Source organism: Oryctolagus cuniculus, chromosome 3 (genome assembly GCF_964237555.1).
Source record: "Oryctolagus cuniculus chromosome 3, mOryCun1.1, whole genome shotgun sequence".
Taxonomy (NCBI): domain Eukaryota; kingdom Metazoa; phylum Chordata; class Mammalia; order Lagomorpha; family Leporidae; genus Oryctolagus; species Oryctolagus cuniculus.
Genome location: NC_091434.1, coordinates 53,612,704 through 53,630,830, shown reverse-complemented (window position 1 = coordinate 53,630,830; position 18,127 = coordinate 53,612,704). Strand labels below are relative to the sequence as shown.

Genomic DNA, 18,127 nt, shown 5'->3' with positions numbered 1-18,127 from the left:
TACCAGATCGTATCAGTGGGGCCTTGAGCAAGACACAGAGCCTCCCTCATCTTCATTGGTTCCATTCACTAAATAGAATAATGAGAGCTAATTTGTAAAACTGCTTTGAGGATGTGAGATAATGTATGTAAAATGCCTATTATTATTATACTTTATGGTAAGATAGGCACTATTTTCACACCCATGATCAAAGAATAATTTTCTTTCTTTTTTTTTTTTTAAGATTTACTTATTTATTTGAAAGGTAGAGTTACACAGAGAGAGTGAGAGAGATCTTCCATCCATCAGTTTACTCCCCACTTAACCGCAATGGACAGGGCTGGGCCAGGAGCCAAGGAGCTTCATCCGGGTCTCCCTTGTGGGTGGCAGGGGCCCAAACACTTGGGGCATCTTCCACTGTTTTCCCAGGTGCATTAGCTGGATAGGAAGTAGAGCAGCTGGGACTCAAACCGTTGCCCATACGGGATGCCAGCACTGCAAGCAGTGGCTTAACCAGCTGTGCCACAGTGCTGGCCCCAGAATAACTTTCTACAACTGAGAAGCTTGTTGTTTTCCAGCAAGTTGAAAATATTGGGAGGGATATATGTAAGAATGGCAGGGTAAAAAAAAAAAAAAAAAAAAAAAAAAAAAAGGACTGCATGCCTGGGGTGTAGGGCCCGGGATCCGTGGATTCTTTACTCACAGTGGCAGTGAGACATGGACAAGGAGCAGCCACTAACCCCCCAAGGGCAGTGGGGCCTTTGTGTCCCAGCAGTGGTTGGACACACACACACCCAGGGACATTTAACATGCAGCCACAGGTAGCCACCTACAGCGACACATCCAAGGCTGCTGCATCTAGTCATGCTCCTCAGTTACTTATATGGGTTTGTACAAAAAAGTGGACCAGAGTCAAACAGACCCCTGGGCACCTAGCCAAGCAGGTAGACCTGTCAGTTACCATGACACCAGTTACCATAGAGATACTGAGATACTGGAGCACAGAGATGAAAGAGCAAGGGTGAAAGGTGCGGGAACCTGATAACTTCACCTTCCCAAGTTCATCTCCTCAACTGTCCACTCAATCAACTGAATCAACTACGATGGTAAATGGACATTTACAGATGAGATTTACGTTATACAGTGGCACTAGGAGACTACAACTGACCAAGCAGGGGCCCATTGCTCTAGACCCACCCTGCAATCCATCACCAGTTGATGTGGACAGTGTCATAGGGGGCTACCCAAGATCTCAGTCTGGCAACTTGTGTTTCATACCAGACAAGCTCACCCTGTCCCCCATCCCACAGCCTTGACTAAGCATTTGTGTTGATTCTAGCCTCAAATAGCCAATAGCCTCGAAAAAGCTAATATCTCACTTTCTCTTCTCCTTTTCAAGTCTCCCAGGCCTTTGAAGTCTCATGGGTTTTTGCAAATGTCTCTGAACTGAGGCACCTAAATACTTTGTGTCTCATCTACCACCTTCTAATCCATCTTCCACGCTGATATCAAAGTGGTCCTCTTAAAATGCACAACGGGTACTGGATCTCTCAATTTTTTCATCATTGTCCACTGTGTATGTTTCCATTTTCTTGCACAGCATGCTTATTACAAGAGTTAATATGTGCCGGCACCGCGGCTCACTAGGCTAATCCTCCACCTAGCGGCGCTGGCACACCGGGTTCTAGTCCCGGTCGGGGCGCCAGATTCTGTCCCGGTTGCCCCTCTTCCAGGCCATCTCTCTGCTGTGGCCAGGGAGTGCAGTGGAGGATGGCCCAAGTGCTTGGGCCCTACACCCCATGGGAGACCAGGAGAAGCACCTGGCTCCTGCCATCGGATCAGCGCGGTGCACCGGCTGCAGCGGCCATTGGAGGGTGAACCAACGGCAAAGGAAGACCTTTCTCTCTGTCTCTCTCTCTCACTGTCCACTCTGCCTGTCAGAAAAAAAAAAAGAGTTAATATGTATAAAGAGCTGAGTCCCTGATACACAGCAGGTACCACAGAAATGCTCTTATTACTATTATTTTAAAAATTTATTTCTTTATTTGAAAGAGTTACACAGAGAGAGAAGGAGAGGCAGAGAGAGGTCTTCCATCTGCTGGTTCATTCCCCAATTGGCCACAATGGCTAGACCTGTGCCGATCTGAAGCCAGGAGCCTGGTGCTTCCTCCAGGTTTTCCCCTGAGCGTGCAGGGGCCCAAGGACTTGGGTCATCTTCTACTGCTTTCTAGAGCCATAGCAGAGAGCTGGATTGGAAGTGGAGCAGCCAGGACTTGAACTGGACCCATAGGGGATGCTGGCACTGCATGTGGCAGCCTTTCTTGCTATGCCACAGAGCCATCCCCATGTTATTGTTTTTAATGACCTGGTCTCCACTTCATTTAACACAGTCCCTCCTCTGCCCACAATGTTCTAAGCTCACTGTGCTACTGTTAAGGCAGCTAGGTAGATATTAGCCTGTGTATATAAGAGGGACTGAAGAAAATGAGAAGTTTTAAAGAAAATAAACTTATGTGCAATGGAATGAGGTAGCAAATCCTGAAAGTAGAACCCCGCCTCTTGTCTGACTCCCCTAGCCCAAGGTGTCCTTGCCTGTCCTTTATCAAAAAAAGAATTCACTGGAGCCAGTGCTGTGGCTCAGTAGGTTAAAGCCATGGCCTGCAGTGCCGGCATCCCAGATGTGCACCGGTTTGATTCTTGGGTGCTCCACTTCCAATCCATCTCCCTGCTAATGTGCATGGGAAAGCAGCAGAGGATGGCCAAGTCCTTGGGCCTCTGCACCCACATGGTGGGAGCTTCTGGCTTTGCCCTGGCCCAGACCGGGGTTGTTGGGGCCATCAAGGGAGTGAACCAGCAGATGGAAGCTCACTTGCTCTGTCTCTCCCTCTGTCTCTGTAATTCTGCCTTTCAAGTAAATAAACAAATCTTTAAAAAAAAAAAAAAAGAAAAAGGAAATTCAATGAATTTCCTTTCTGGGCTGAAGGACTCATTTGCTCCTCCAATCGATAAGAACGCTGATGGCCAGTATTGTCCAGAGGGGTTTATTTAGGAGAATTCCATATCCAGAAGTCCTCCACTCAGATTTTCCCAAAAGAGGGAGGCAGAGAGAGGAAACGGGGAGCCATACTCATGTCCATAAATACGCCAGTCTGAATGCAGACTGGGCTCTCAGGACCTTATTAAGTTGCCCGCCGGGCTGTCAGGTGTAGGGATTTTTTGTCTCTTCACCTTTTCCAGGGAAGGCTAAAATTAGCTTTCTGTCTGCTTGTTCGTGGGCCACATTCTTCGGTGTGCACAGAACATGGTCTCTGGGTTTTACATGTTCAGGTCAGCGTGTGTGCGCAGGCGCCCACCTACACACCACTCCCTGCACTTTTTAGAGGGTTGGTTGCCTTCTATGTGTGGAATGGTCACTCTTTTTTAATCCCATCTTTCCCAGTGTTTCCCAACTCTATTTCTACATGAATTTCCCCCAATTCTGTGCAACCATGGGACACTGTACTGCTTCTCCAGTTGCAAGCACTTGCCTGGATTAACATTTGTTTATATGCACCCTCTGCCCAGGTGGTGAGCTTTTAGCAAGCAAGTATTGTACCTCACTTGTTCCACGAACCTAAATGCCCGTGTATAGAAGGCTCCTAGTATTTAGCAAAATCTCTTTTGAACAAATGCGAAGTGTAGCCCAGCTACACTTAGACAAAATGCAATTAATATTTTAAGATATAGAAGGAGATTCCCACTCAGGCAGAGTCAAAAACCGGAGAGCCATAGTTGAACTTCTAGGTAAGCAATGATGGCTGGGATGCAGCAGAGCTTATCCGGTTAGGAGACCCTGGCTTTTTGACCCGTTGCTGCCACATTAAGCGTTGCGATGAGCATAATCAACGTGTCCCACCTGGGGGTCTGCTGGGGGGGGGGGACGGGAATTTTTTTCCACTTTCTTCACATTTTCCCGCTGCTTTAGTAGCAGTGGGGAGGGGGGCCGGTCTGAAGGTTCCCCAGAACGGCTCTGCTTTCTTGTTCGGCCGGCCTCGGAGGCCTTCCCGAATCGCAGCGCCGACATCCCCGCGCTCTCCAGCCAGCCCCGCGGCGGCGGGCGGACGGCGCGGGGCTGCGGGTGCCCGGCTCGCCCCGCCCCAGCCCGCGCGTCACGTGCGCGAGGAGGCGAAGTCGCCGCGGCCGCTGCCTCCGCCCCCGCCGCCTGCGCGGCCTCCTCTTCGGCGTGAGGCTGTGCGCGCAGACGGCGCGAGGGGGAGCGAGCGAGCGGGCGCCGCCGGGAGCCCGCAACCCTGGCGCCCGCCGCAGCCCGGAGCCCCGCAATATGCCGCCGCGGCCCTCTGGCTCTCGGCCATGGCGAGGCTCTGCCGGCGCGTCCCTTGCACCCTGCTCCTCGGCCTGGCCGCGGTGCTGCTGAAGGCGCGGCTGGTCCCCGCGGCCGCCAGAGCCGAGCTCAGCCGCTCCGACCTCAGTCTAATCCAGCAGCAGCAGCAGCAGCAGCAGCAAAGGCAGCGGGAGGAGGCTGAGGAGGAGAGGCCAGGGGTGCCCGGGGCAGCCTCTACCTTGACTGTTCCAGGTAGGTCCCGGCAGCCCGGCCCTGCCTTTCCATCTCGGCCATCGATGTCATCCTTCGCTCTGGCTTCCTCAGCCAGGTTGCTTCCCCGCGTCAGTTCCTTCGCATCCTCATCCCTCTGTCTGCCCTGCCTGCCTGCCGGGTGTTGGGTCGTTGGGTCGTTGGCTCTGGGATCGGGAATCTGCCCTCCGGGTAATGAGCTTTCTGGGAAGCGCCGGCGGTGCCGTGGGTTGGAGAGGGGTCGAAGGGGTGGGGGAGGGCGACTGCCTCGGTTGATCTTTCTCTTCTCCCTTCCTTCCTGATTGCTTCCCTTTGCCCTGGGAATGAAAACACACACACACACACACACACACACACCCTCAAATCCTCTTAGCATTTCTGTATTTTTGTTCTTAATCCTTCTCATTCCTAGACACGGAGGAATCTTGACATAGACACCCACACACCCCATTTCAACGTTTCTCCCCGCCTACTATATTTAAATTTAGACCTGGAGAAAGAGATCTTGGTATTACAAAACCTAAGCCCACCTAACAGAAAGCCAGGAAGGGTTTAAGGCAATTTGCAACCTCCCCCTCCCCGCCACCAAATAAAAGACAAAACACAAAAATGCCTTCGATACAATAAGAATGAGACAACATGAAGCCAGAGTTTGTAATTGGAGGGAAGGGAAAGGGAGCGGCGAGGGACAGTTGAGTGGAGTCTGGAGTGAAGGTGGTACAGCAGAGTCTGCCCCCAGAGAGGGAGAGCACCCTGCTTGTTCAAGAACTTAGCAGAGCTCGACACTGCAGAACACACCTGTGTTATATGTGGCTAATCAGTCCCCCCATTTCTGCGTATTGGGCGCCCCAGCCCCACCAAAGCTTCCCTGGTAATCAAAAAGCTGGATAAGCCATTTAAATAATGTCTCCCCACCTCCCTACCCAGTTGCCTTTCTTGTTGTAGATGCTGCCTATTATTTGGGAAGGGAAAAAAAAAAAAAAAAAAAAAAAAAAAAAAAAAAAAAAAAAAAAAAAAACTACACCCATCAGTTTTCTGGCAAGTGGGCTTAGGTTTTGAAAACCAGGGCATACTATATTGTAACATTTGTTGGTGTTTTAAAATCCTGCCTAGTAACATTATACAGGAGGCTGAAGATGAGATTCTGAAGAGTGGAATCAGCATCTTGTTTTGTATTGCTTGCTCATCATCAAAGAGCAGTACTCAGGCATGCCAGCTGTGATTCATGACACAGCCAGGCTGATTTAATTTATCAGAGTGCTTTGAGCATGGGGTGAATCACCAAAGTGTGCAGGAAAGCATGTGTTTCTGATACCCTCTTAAACCAATTAATAGCACTCAAGGATGGCCAGAAGTCCTGAAAGGTATGCGATGTGCGCTGGTTTTCCTATAGCTTCTAATAACTTAAAGTGACAGCAGCGTGGTTTGGGTGAGGCTATGGGTGGACATGCTGCTCACTGAACTTAAGGGAACTGGAGATGCAGAGATTGTGTTCAAATATGCAACTGAAGTCTTGGAGAGTGTTGGTAGGTTTTATGCTTTGCAATAAATGATTATTCAATTTAGCTTTCAGAAATATTAGTTAAATTGGTTTTGACTACTATGGTATATGTTGGAATGAGGGTTGTGAATAACTTCAATGATATGAAACCTTTTGTATTTAGTATGCAAATTACAATATTTTCTGAGTTTTTTGAGGGATTCTTTGAAAAGTAAGATTGTTTGGAAATCAGCAATTTTTGTTTTATTTACCTATTAGGTTGATTACATGAAGGAACTACTAAAGCCTGAAAAGTACTGAGATTCTTATTTCTTAAAAACTAATCAGTCAAGCCAGTGGCAAACAAGAAGTTCAGTTGACTGGTATTTTAGTTATTCAAATATCAATCCAATCCATATAATGAAACCATCCTGTAAACAGATAAAGTTAAAATATTCCTCGGCATGCACTGTGATTTGTTGAAATTGAACCGGTCTTCCTGTCTCATCCTTTGTTCTCCTACTGTCCTCACACAGATAGTAATCTTTTTTTTTTTTAAGAGATTGATTGATTTACTTGAAAGAGTTACACAGAGAGAGGAAGAGAGAGAGAGGGAAGGAGGGAGGAAGGGAAGAAGGGAGAGAAAGAGAGATAGATTGATTTTCCATCTGTTGGTTCACTTCCCAAATCACAGCGATGGCCAGGCCAGGCTGAAGCCAGGAGCCAGGAGCTTCCTCCGGGTCTCCCACGTGGGTGCAGGGGCCCAAGGACTTGGCCATCCTCTGCTGCTTTCCCAGGCATATTAGCAGGGAGCTGAATGGAAAGTGGAACACCTTGATCTTGAACTGGTGCCCATAGGGGATGCTGGTTACCCAGTTAGTAGTCTTTCAATAAAATATACAGGATCATTTCTGCTCAGTCCTCCAGTGGCTCCCCATCTCTCTCACACTTGATGCCCACATCCTGAAAATAGCCCATGAGGGTGTGAGTCATTTGTATCATGCCCCTCCCTTCCATCTTAGTCCTTACCCTAACTCTGCTGTAGCTGCACTGATGGTTTTTTAAGTCTGAAGTGGGTTCAGGTGCTGGGCCTTTGCACTTGGCACTTTTGTGCCTGGGATTTTGGAACTCCGTAGGCTTCAGGTTTATTGAAATGTCACTGTAATTGAGGGACTTTTTTCTGAGCAAATGTATTAAGTAGCAGTATCCACAGCCTTCTACCCGTAACCTGATTCATTCTCCATGGTACTTCTTATTTTCAGCCCTTTTGATCAGTCTGTCTCCTTGTACTGAAATGTAAGCTCTAAGAGGGCATTCTTGTTCATTGCCATTTCTTTAGCATCTACAAGAATATCTGGTATGAGTGGACACTAAACCATTTGTTGGATGAATGAATGATGCATGAATGAATATGTTAGCATCAAGGATCACTTTCACTTTCTGAGCATTGGCCATTTACTGTCTTGCGCAGTTCTTCATTGGAACTTAGCAGGATATGTATACAAATTTTACATAAAGATTTCTAAGTAGAGGTTATAAAGTTTGTACATTTTAGATCTTTAATTTTAGTGTTTATCTTATGTTGACTATAGAGGACTGGTAGAAATACTTGAGTGAGCTTACTAGGTTCTGTCAAGAATATATTTACCTAACTGTACTTACAATCCTCTTATGAGCTGGAAGAGTATTAACACACCATTCCTTTAAATAGCTGTGATTGAGTCTGAAGTCATTCTTTGTCTCTATGTTGCTTCTGATTCTTTGGACTTACGGAAAAAAAAAAAAAAAAAACTTAGAAAACAAAGGCATGTTTGTTCAGTGACTGGTATGTGACCGAGTCTTATCAGTACATGGTGGAGAAATTGCCACTGATACCTTAGTTAAAATACCTTGAATTTTATTATGAATGTTTGTTCCTTTATATTGCTGAAAAATAAGAGAGATTTAAAAAAAACTTGGAAGATTTTTAAAAATCTAGATTTCAGAAAAAGCACATTTTCGTTTTTCTTATTAACGTCTAAAAACACTGTCTTCTGGGAGTAGTGAGAATGAAGACAGACTAAGGTTTGGCTCTGTCAAATCAGTTGCTTTCCGCAGTGGACAGATCAGCTCTGATTTCTCTATCTGCACTGGTATTTGCTAGAAATAAATATTTGAGGGTCCAGAGGAGAATCACTTTGGAGTCTGGTGGTAGTGGAGACAAGCCCATATCATATTTACCCTGTTGGCCCATTAGATGGGAGATATGCTGGGGTGGGGACAGGGCAGCTGGAGAAGATAATGAGCCCATTTAAAATCTGCAACGTGAAGCACAGACACAGGATCTCTGTGGATCTTGAGGAACCTCTCCTGGGTCCAGAGAAAGCTGCTTGAGAGGGATTTTTTATGGTACGAAACATTTTGATGGTATATTTCAATGACATGTATTGTTCAACTTATTTTGGAAAATGTCAGATACATGGAGAGCAAACATGACAACATGTGCTCCTCACGTAGCTTTAACAATTATAAAAATTCTGCCATTACTCTTTCTCTAATGCTTCCGCTTGTCTCTGCTCTGTGGAATTTCTCTGTTTTAGCTCTGGTTTTGAGGTATACTGTACAGGAGATGGAAGTGTGCATCCCTTAACTGCACTCTCCTTGACAAATGGGTACATCACCTGTATGAAACTATCACCTGTATCAAGTTTCAGCACATTTACATCTGCAGAAGTTTCCCTTACTTCCCTTTCCCTTCACCTAGAAATAGCTGCTGTTTTGATAGCTTTCATTATTGCATTTGTAGAACTTCACAAAGTGGAGTCATGTGGTATGTACTATTGTGTATGACTTCTTTAGTGTGGTATAATTTTCATAGTTGTGTGTGTGGTGGCACGTTCAGTGTGTTTCTTTTTACTGCTAAGTAGTCTTCCATTGTATGTACTATTACATTGCAGTTTGTTGCGTCTCCTGTTGCTGTTTGGATTGTTTCCAGTTTTAGCTGTGGTGAGTGAAGCTGCTACATTCATGTCCAGATCTTTGTGTGGACATGTTTTCTTGTTTCTTGATTAAAGGATGAAAGAGTGTAGTGTCTGGGCCAGAAGATATACTAATAAAAAATTAATAAAAAGATTTATTTGAAAAAGTTAGAGAATGGAGGGCTGCGCTTCCATCGGTTGGTTCATTTCTCAAATGGCTAGGCCAAAGCCGGGAGCATTATACATATCTCCCACATGGGTGGCAGGGGCCCAGACACTTGGGCCATCTTCTGCTGCTTTTCCCTGGGCTATTGCAGAGAACTGTATCAGAAGTGGAGCAGCTGGGACTTGAAATGGTTCCCATATGGGATGCCAGTGTCACAGGCAGTGGCTTTACCTGCTGTGCCACAATGTCAGCCTCAAGACATACTTTTGGAATTAAAAAGTAAATTGTTTTCCCCACATTCTATGTTTCTGGTGCCTGCCTTACTTAAAGAAAAGATTACTTAAAAATTGTAAAATTTTATAAATTATTACTCTATATGTCTTCCAAATTAGTTTATTTAAACTTTTATTCAGTTTTAAAACCTGTAATACATGATGTTTTCATGTTGTAACTAGTGAAATGGATACTTATAGTCAAGCTAATTTAACATAGGCATCCTCTCCTGTAGTGACTCTTTTTGTGTATAATGAGAGCACCAAAACCTGTCCTAGCAAATGTCTGGTATATAGTGAACAATATTACAACTGTATTCCTCAGCCTCTCTGCCCTATAGCAATTTCCTCTTGCCTCTGGTAACCACTGTTTTATTCTCTGTTTAAATCTGTCCTTCATGAAAGCTTTACTTATTTACTTTTGTTTAAGGAATTTGCAAATTAATAGGAAAAGTGTGATTAGAAATTAACTGTGCTATCTAAAAGTACTCATGCTTTAACGGCCGTATTCCCAGATGGGGTAATTATGATTTCTTTCCAGGATTTTAATAGCTCCAAAGGAGCTATTTCTTGGTGTTGATTACAGGTTGAAAAACACATGTGTTTGTGTCAAATCTGAATCCAGTATTTTTAGTGGTGGTTTTACAGTGTTCTTGATGTGACTTAACAGAAACTGTACCAAATATCTTCCTGAAACAAAATTCTTCCCCCAAGTATATAAATATTTAACTTGATTCCTTTTCAAAGTCTGTCTGACTAGGTTTTGTTGTCATTAATTTACTTGGCTTAGTGTAATGTTTCTTAATTTCCTTTTGTCCAGATTGCCTTAGCTAGGAAATGGATACACTATTTTCCATCTGATCTTGGTAAAATATGTGCTTTGGGATACTTACCTGAAAGACTCTAAAACTGTGGAGGCTATGTATAATAGTGAAATATAAGCTTAAGAAAACAACTTGTGTTTGCTTCGAATATTCTATTTGGAAGATGCTTCTCTTTTTTAACAAAAATTTATTTATTTACAAGGGAGGGAGAGACAGGCAGATCGAGAGATAGAGACAGAAATCTTCCATCTGCTGGTTCATTTCCAGATGTCCGTGACAACCAAGCTGGGCCAGGCTGAAACTAGAAGCTGGGAATTCCATCTGGGTCTCACATACGGGTGGCAGGAACCCAAGTATTTGAGTCACTGCCGCTGTATCCCAGTATGTGTATTAGCAAGAAGATGGAATCAGAAGTGGAGCTGGGACTTGAATCTGGGCACTCCAGTTTTGGATATGGGCATCCCAAGCAATGTCTTAACTACAGCAAATGTCCACCCATGGAGATGCCTAATTAATTGGCCTTTTGTGTAAACGCAGTCTATCCAAGATATGGAAGATTCTGTGCTTTTTGAATTATTTTTAATGAATGCTCTTTTCATAGCAACTAGGTCATTTTCTTAAAAACTTGTTGATGATGTCTGGCAATAAAGACCAAATTCAGTTGGTTCTAAAATGACCAAATGACTCTGAGTGTAATTTCATGTGGGATAGTTGGTGTAAATGAAATGAAAGTCATTTTCCATCATTACTAATGTCACATGCACCTCAGCAAACCAGGGCTGCACAGTGCCCTAGTGATGTACTGTGGCTCTTCAAACCTTTACTTGATAATGCTGAGCCTCCAAATTAAGGTTCTATGTCTTGCCTAGAAGTTAATATTTAAAAGGAATTTCACTTATAAAGGGGGAAGATTTTTGTTTATATTTAATGTAATATTTTTTTCCTGAAGCAAATTTCTGTATTACAGCAACTTAGGGAATAATTTACAATGTAAACACTTTCCAGGGTTATCAGTTATTAGTTCAGTTTTGTCCCTGTTCAGTAAAGAAACATTATTTATAAGCCATGCATTTTTAATTCACTTGTTAGCTCTGTTGACATTTAGAACCCTCACTTGGCTAAGCAAAAACAATTCATATCTAAGGACTAGTTGGGCTTTAAGTGGCCCAGTTGACCAGTTGGAACCTGGTGATTTGGTCCCTTTTAAATTCAGGGCTGATGTAAAGTCCCCAGCTTATATTTGGCCTAAGTGCTCCAGGAATGTCGTGAAATTCCATATCCTTTCATTTTTCCAAGAAAAAACCAGCATTCATGGTTTTATTCCCATCTACCTGCTTCTTGGTTCTTTTATTATAGAAATATGATACCAACAGGGTAGATGATTTTTTTTTTTCCTACAGTGTTAACTATAGCCAGGACTTGTGCAGAGACTGCAGCGTTCCTAGATTTTGTGACTCTGGATTTTATGAACCATTCTACCCTTGTCTGCTTCCCTAGGTTCTGGGAGAGAGTAAAAAATAAGCTAGAAAAAGAAGAAAGAAATAAGAAAAATTAATCTGTCTAAATATGTCTCAGAATAGTTAAATGGATTGTGGTTCTTTAAAACTTAAACATACTGCTACTGATCTTTCATATTGGCATGAGTAGGGATATTTATAAATGTCTGGGTGACTTAGACAAGAATACCAAAAGAAAAGCAATTAACTATAAACATGAAATAGAAGGAGACAATACTTTTGTGTGAGGGGAAACATGTCACCAGGAATAATAAGTATAATGAAATTTCTTTAACAATTTGATTTTAAAGATTTATTTATTTGAAAGGTAGAGTTACAGAGAGATAGAGGCAGAGGCAATGAGAGAGAGAGAGAGGTGTCTTCTGTCTGCTGGTTCATTCCCCAAATGGCTGCAACAGCTGGAGCTGGGCTGATTGGAAGCCAGGAGCCAGGAGCTTCTTCCAGGTCTCCCATGTCGGTGCAGGGGCCCAAGCACTTGAGCCATCTTCTGCTGCTTTCTCAGGCCATAGCAGAGAGCTGGAACGGAAGTGGAGCAGCTGGGATTCAATGGGATGCCAGCACTGCAAGTGGCAGCCTTACCCGCTATGCCACAGCGCCAGCCCCTTGAAAATGTAACTCAGTAAATTAACCATGATCAATGATTAGAAAGAGTCATGAAACAAGCATTATGATTAATTCAATTTGTGGACATGAATCTAAAAAAATACATCCACTTATTTGTATTTTTTCTCCAAAAAACACATTTATATAATGAGTACAAATTTCACAAGTACAACTTTAGGAATATAGTGATTCTTCCCATCATACCTGTCCTCCTATCCCACTCCCACCCCACCGCTTCCTCCCTCTCCCATTCCCAGTCCCATTCTCCATTAAGAATAAAAAGAAAAGAAAAACTGTTCCTCGACAGTCAAGACAAGGGCTGTTCAAGTCATTGCTTCTCAAAGTGTCAATTTCACTTCTACACATTTTCTTTTAGATGCTCTATTAGTTATCACAGATCAGGGAGAACATGGTTTTGTCCCTTGGGGACTGGCTTATTTCACTAAGTATGATGTTTTCTAGATTCATCCATTTTGTTGCAAATGACTGGATTTCATTTTTTTTACTGCTGTGTAGTATTCCATAGAGTAAATGTCCCATAATTTCTTCATCCAGTCTGCAGTTGATGGGTATTTAGGTTAATTCCATGTCTTAGCTATTGGTGAGTTGAGTTTCAATAAACATGGGAGTGCAAATAACTGTTTTATTTGCTGATTTCATTTGTCTTGGGTAAATTCCCAGAAGTGGGGTGGCAGGTCATATAGTAGGTCTGTATTCAGATTTCTGAGGTATCTCCAAACTGATTTCCATATTAGTATTACCAGTTTGCATTCCCACCAACAGTGGATTAGGATACCTTACCCCTACATCCTCACCAGCATTTGTTGTTTGCTGATTTCTGTATGAAAGCCGTTCTAAATGGGGTGAGGTAAAACCTCATTGTGGCTTTGATTTACATTTCCCTGACAGCTAGTTATCCTGAACATTTTTTCATGGGAATGTTGGCCATTTGGATTTCTTCTTTTGAAAAATGTCTGGTTAGGGGCTGGCGCTGTGGAGCAGTGGGTTAATGCCCTGGCCTGAAGTGCTGGCATACAATATGGGTGCTGGTTTGAGACCTGGCTGCTCAACTTCTGAACCAGCTCTCTGCCATGGCCTGGGAAAGCAGTACAAGATGGCCCAAATCCTTGGGTCCTGCCACCCACATGGGAGACCCAGAAGAAGCTCCTGGCCCCTGGCTTCAGATCAGCGCAGCTCCAGCAATTGTGACCAATTAGGGAGTGAACCAATGGATGGAAGACTTCTCTCTCTCTCTCTCTCTCTCTCTCTCTCTGTCTCTCTCTCTCTCTCTCTCTGCCTCTCTTCTCTGTAACTCTGACTTCCAAATAAAATAAAAAATCTTTAAAAAAATTTAAAAAAGTATGTTTATGTCCTTTGCCCATCTCTTTTATTTTAAAGTTTTTATTTAACGAATACAATTTTCATAAGTACAATTTTAGGAATATAGTGGTCCTGTGCCACCACCACCTCCCTCTCCCATCCCATTCTTCATTAAGATTCATTTTTATTTAACTTTTATACAGAAGACCAACCCTATACTAAGTAAAGATTTCAACAGTTTGCGTGCGCGCGCACACACACACAAATGTAAAAAGTACTGTTTGAGAATAAGTTTTGCAGTTAATTCTCATAGTACAACTCATTAAGGACAGAGATCCTACATGGAGAGTAAGTGCACAGTGACTTCTGTTGTTAATTTAACAATTAGCATTCTTATTTATAATGTTAGTAATCACCTGAGGCTGTTGCCATGAGCTGCCAAAGCTATGGAAGCCTTTTGTGACCACAAACTCTGATCTTATTTAGACCAGGCCATAAGCAAATTGGAGGTTCTCTCCTCCCTTCAGAGAAAAGTACATCTTTCTTTGATGGCCCCTTCTTTCCACTGGGGTCTTGCTCACAGAGATCCTTAATGTAGGATATTTTTTGCCACAGTGTCTTGGCTTTCCATGTCTAAATTGCTCTCATGTGCCCATCTCTTAACTGGGTTTTTGTTTTGTTGTGGAGTTTCTTGATCTCTTTATATATTCTGATTATTAATCCTTTATCAGTTACATTGTTTGCAAACAATTTCTCTCATTCTGTCGGTTGCCTCTTTACTTTCCCGAATGTTTCTTTTGCAGTACAGAAGCTTCTCAATTTGATGTAATCCCATTTGTTGATTTTGGCTTTGGTTGCCTGTGCCTCTGGGGTCTTTCCCATAAACTCTTTGCCTATGCCAATGTCTTGCAGGGTTTCCCCAATGTTCTCTAGTAATTTGATGGTATCGGTTCATAGATTTAGAACTTTAATCCATTTTGAGTGGATTTTTGTGTAAGGTTTAAGGTAGTGGTCCTGCTTCATACTCCTGCATGTAGAAACCACGTTTTCCCAGCACCATTTGTTTAAAAGACTGTCCTTGCTCCAGGAATTGGTTTTAGCCCTTTGGTCAGATATAAACTGGTATTAGATGCTTGGATTGATTTTTGGTGTTTCTTATGTTCCATTGGTCTATCCATCTGGTTTTGTACCAGTACCAGGCTGATTTTTTAAAAAGATTTATTTATTTACTTGATAGGCAGTTACACAGAGAGGGAAGGAGGGGCATAAAGGGGGAGAGAGAGAGACAGAGACAGAGACAGACAGAGGCAGGTCTTCTCTCTGCTGGTTCACTCCCCGGCTGGCTGCAACAGCCAGAGCTGCGCTGATCCAGAGCCAAAAGCCAGGAGTTTCCTCCAGGTCTCCATGTGGGTGCAGGGGCCCAAGGACTTGGATCATCTTCTACTGCTTTCTGAGGCAGCAGCAGAGAGGTGGATGGGAAGCGCAGTGCTGGGACTCAAACCATGATCCGTATAGGATGCTGGCACTGTGTCGCTCCCCCTCTTCATGGAGGAACGACACTAAACCCTGCCTAGGCTTCATATCCGAGTCACGGCACCATTATGTCGCTCCCCCTCTTCGTGGAGGAATGACACAGGACCCTGCGCTGTTCTTTTGTCTGCTCGGCCCTCCCTGGGTTTGCTGCTGGTTCTTCCCGGGTTGGCTACCGACCCTTCCACCTCCGTGGAAGGGCGGTTCCCCCTGCCACTTTCCCCACTTCCGCAGGGGAGTGGCACACCGCCGGCCGGCTCTCTCGGGGGCTGCTCAGATGTTCCTCAGGTGTTCCTGGTGCATGTTGTCTCTCTCCTCCTTTATAGTCCTCTTCCACCAATCCCAACTCTGCTACCCACACGCTGAGTATGCTGCTCTCCTCCAATCAGGAGCAGGATCAGCTCCTGCAGGTCATCACTCAAGTTGGTGAGAGACAGCTGCGTAGAAGCTGTTTACTCCTCTCCCAGTGCCATATTGTGGGAGAGCAGATGCATAGAATAAGTCTTAATTCGAGTAACAGTCTAGTCTGAGTTGCTCCCCACAGCACTGCAGGTGGTGGCTTCACCTGCTATGCCACAGTGCTGGCCCTCAGGCTGTTTTGATTATAACTGCCTTGTAGTATGTCTTGGAATCAGGTATTGTGTTGCCTCTAGCTTTGTTTTTATTGTATAAGATTGATTTAGTAGGGCCGGCGCCGTGGTTCAGTAGGTTAGTCTTCTGCCTGCGGCGCTGGCATCCCATATGGGCGCCACTTCTAGTCCCGGCTGCTTGTCTTCCTCTCCAGCTCTCTGCTGTGGCCTGGGAAAGCAGTTGAGCATGGCCCAAGTCCTTGGGCCCCTGCACCCAAGTGGGAGACCCGGAGGAAGCACCTGGCTCCTGGCTTCTGATTGGCGCAGCTCCGATCCTTGTGGCCATTGAGGAGTGAATCAATGGACAGAAGACTTTTCTGTTTCTCCCTCTCACTGTCTGTAACTCTACCTCTCAAATTAAAAAAAAAAAAAAAAAAGATTGATTTAGCTATTTGAGGTCTCCTGTGTTTCCATATGAATTTCAGTGCATTTGTTTCCAGATCTGAGAATAATGTCTTTGATGTTTTGATTGGTATTGTATTGTATTGAATCTTTAGATTGCTTTTGTAAGAATGGACATTTTGATGATATTGATTCTTCCAATCCACGAACATGGAAGATTTTTCCATTTTTTGGTATCTTTAATGTTTTGTAATTCTCACCATAGAGATCTTTGACATCCTTGGTTAACTAACTTATTCCATAGTATTTGATTTTTTTTTTTTTTGTAGCTATTATGAATGGGATTGATCTTAGCAGTTCTTTCTCAGCCTTGGACTTGTCTGTGTATACAAAGGCTGTTGATTTTCTGTGTATTGATTTTATATCCTGCTACTTTACCAAACTCTTCTATTAGTTCCAATTGTCTCTTGGTGGAATCTTTTGGATCCCCTATATATAGAATCATGTCATCTGCAAAGAGGGATAGTTTGACTTCCTCTCCCGATTTGAATTCCTTTAATTTCTTTTTCTTGCCTAATGGCTCTGGCTAAAACTTCCAGGACTATATTGCATAGCAGTGGTGAGAGTGGGCATCCTTGTCTGGTTCTGGATCTCAGTGGAGTGCTTTTAACTTGCAAGATGTTGGCCAACGGTTTGTCTTAAATTGCCTTGATTGTGTTGAGGAGTATTCTTTCTATACCCAGTTTGCTTAGAGTTTCATCATGAAAGGGTGTTGTATTTTATCAACCATCTCTGCATCTACTGGGATAATCATATGGTTTTTGTTTTTCAGTTTGTTAATGTGATGTTTCACACTGATTTGTGAATGTTGAAGCATCTCTGCATACCAGGATAAATCCCACTTGGTCTGGGTGAATGATCTTTTTAATATTTTGTTGGATTCGATTGGCCAGAATTTTGTTGAGGATTTTTGTGTTCTCTTCATCAGGGAAGTTGGTCTGTAGTTCTCTTTCTCTGTTGTATCTTTTCTGGGTTTAGGAATTAAGATGATGCGGGCTTCATAGAAAGAATTGTGAGGAGTCCCTCCTTTCAGTTGTTTTGAATAGCTTGAAAATAAGTTGAGTTAGTTCTTTAAATGTCTGGTAGAATTCAGTAGTGAAGTCATCTGGTCCTAAGCTTTTCTTTCTTGAGAGGGTCTTTATTACTGATTTAATTATCATCTTGATAATGTGTCTATTTAGGTTCTCAGTGTCTTCATGGCTCAATGTAGGTAGGTTGTATGTGTCCAGAAATATATGTACTTCTTTTAGGTTTCCCAGTTTGTTGGCATACAGTTCTTTGAAGTGATTTCTGATGATTCTTTTTATTTCTGTGGTGTCTGTTGTTACATTTCCTATTTCATCTCCAATTTTATTGATTTTGATCTTCTCTCTCCTTTTTTTGGTTAGTTGGGCCAATGGTGTGTCAATTTTATTTTTTTAAAACCCAGTTCTTCGTTTTGCTGATCTTTTGTATTTTTTTTTGTTTCAATTTTTTGATTTCTTCTGTAATATTAATTCTTTTCTCCTACTGGTTTTGGATTTTGTTTGCTGAAGTTTTTCTAGATCCTTAAGATACATTTGTAGCTCATTTATTTGGTATCTTTCCAGTTTCTTGATGTAGGCACCTATTGCTATAAACTTTCCTCCTAACACTGCTTTTGCTGTATCCCATACATTTTATATCTTGTATTGTTATCTTCATTTGTTTGCAGAAACTTTTTGATTTCTCTCTTGATTTCTTCTGTGATACACTGTTCATTCAGGAACATGTTGCTCAGTTTTCATGTGTTCGCATATGTTCTAGAGATTCCAGAGTTGCTGATTTCCAGCTTCATTGCATTGTGTTTTCAAGAAGTTGCATGGTGGCTGGCGCCACAGCTCACTAGGCTAATCCTCC

General features: G+C 43.2%; 1 protein-coding gene across 2 annotated transcripts in view; it reads left to right on the top strand.

Moving 5' to 3' along the window:
• Window positions 1-4,162: 4,162 nt before the first annotated feature.
• The window catches only part of FAM171B (family with sequence similarity 171 member B), a 77,809-nt gene continuing 63,844 nt past the window's right edge, over window positions 4,163-18,127 (top strand). Inside the window, exon 1 of one of the 2 annotated variants that reach the window (XM_002712331.5) lies at window positions 4,163-4,552. In XM_002712331.5, the coding sequence (XP_002712377.1) occupies window positions 4,330-4,552 (223 nt within the window). In that variant the 5' untranslated portion in view covers window positions 4,163-4,329. The remainder of the gene's footprint in view (window positions 4,553-18,127) is intronic. The other variant, XM_051849371.2, reaches the window with a different exon arrangement.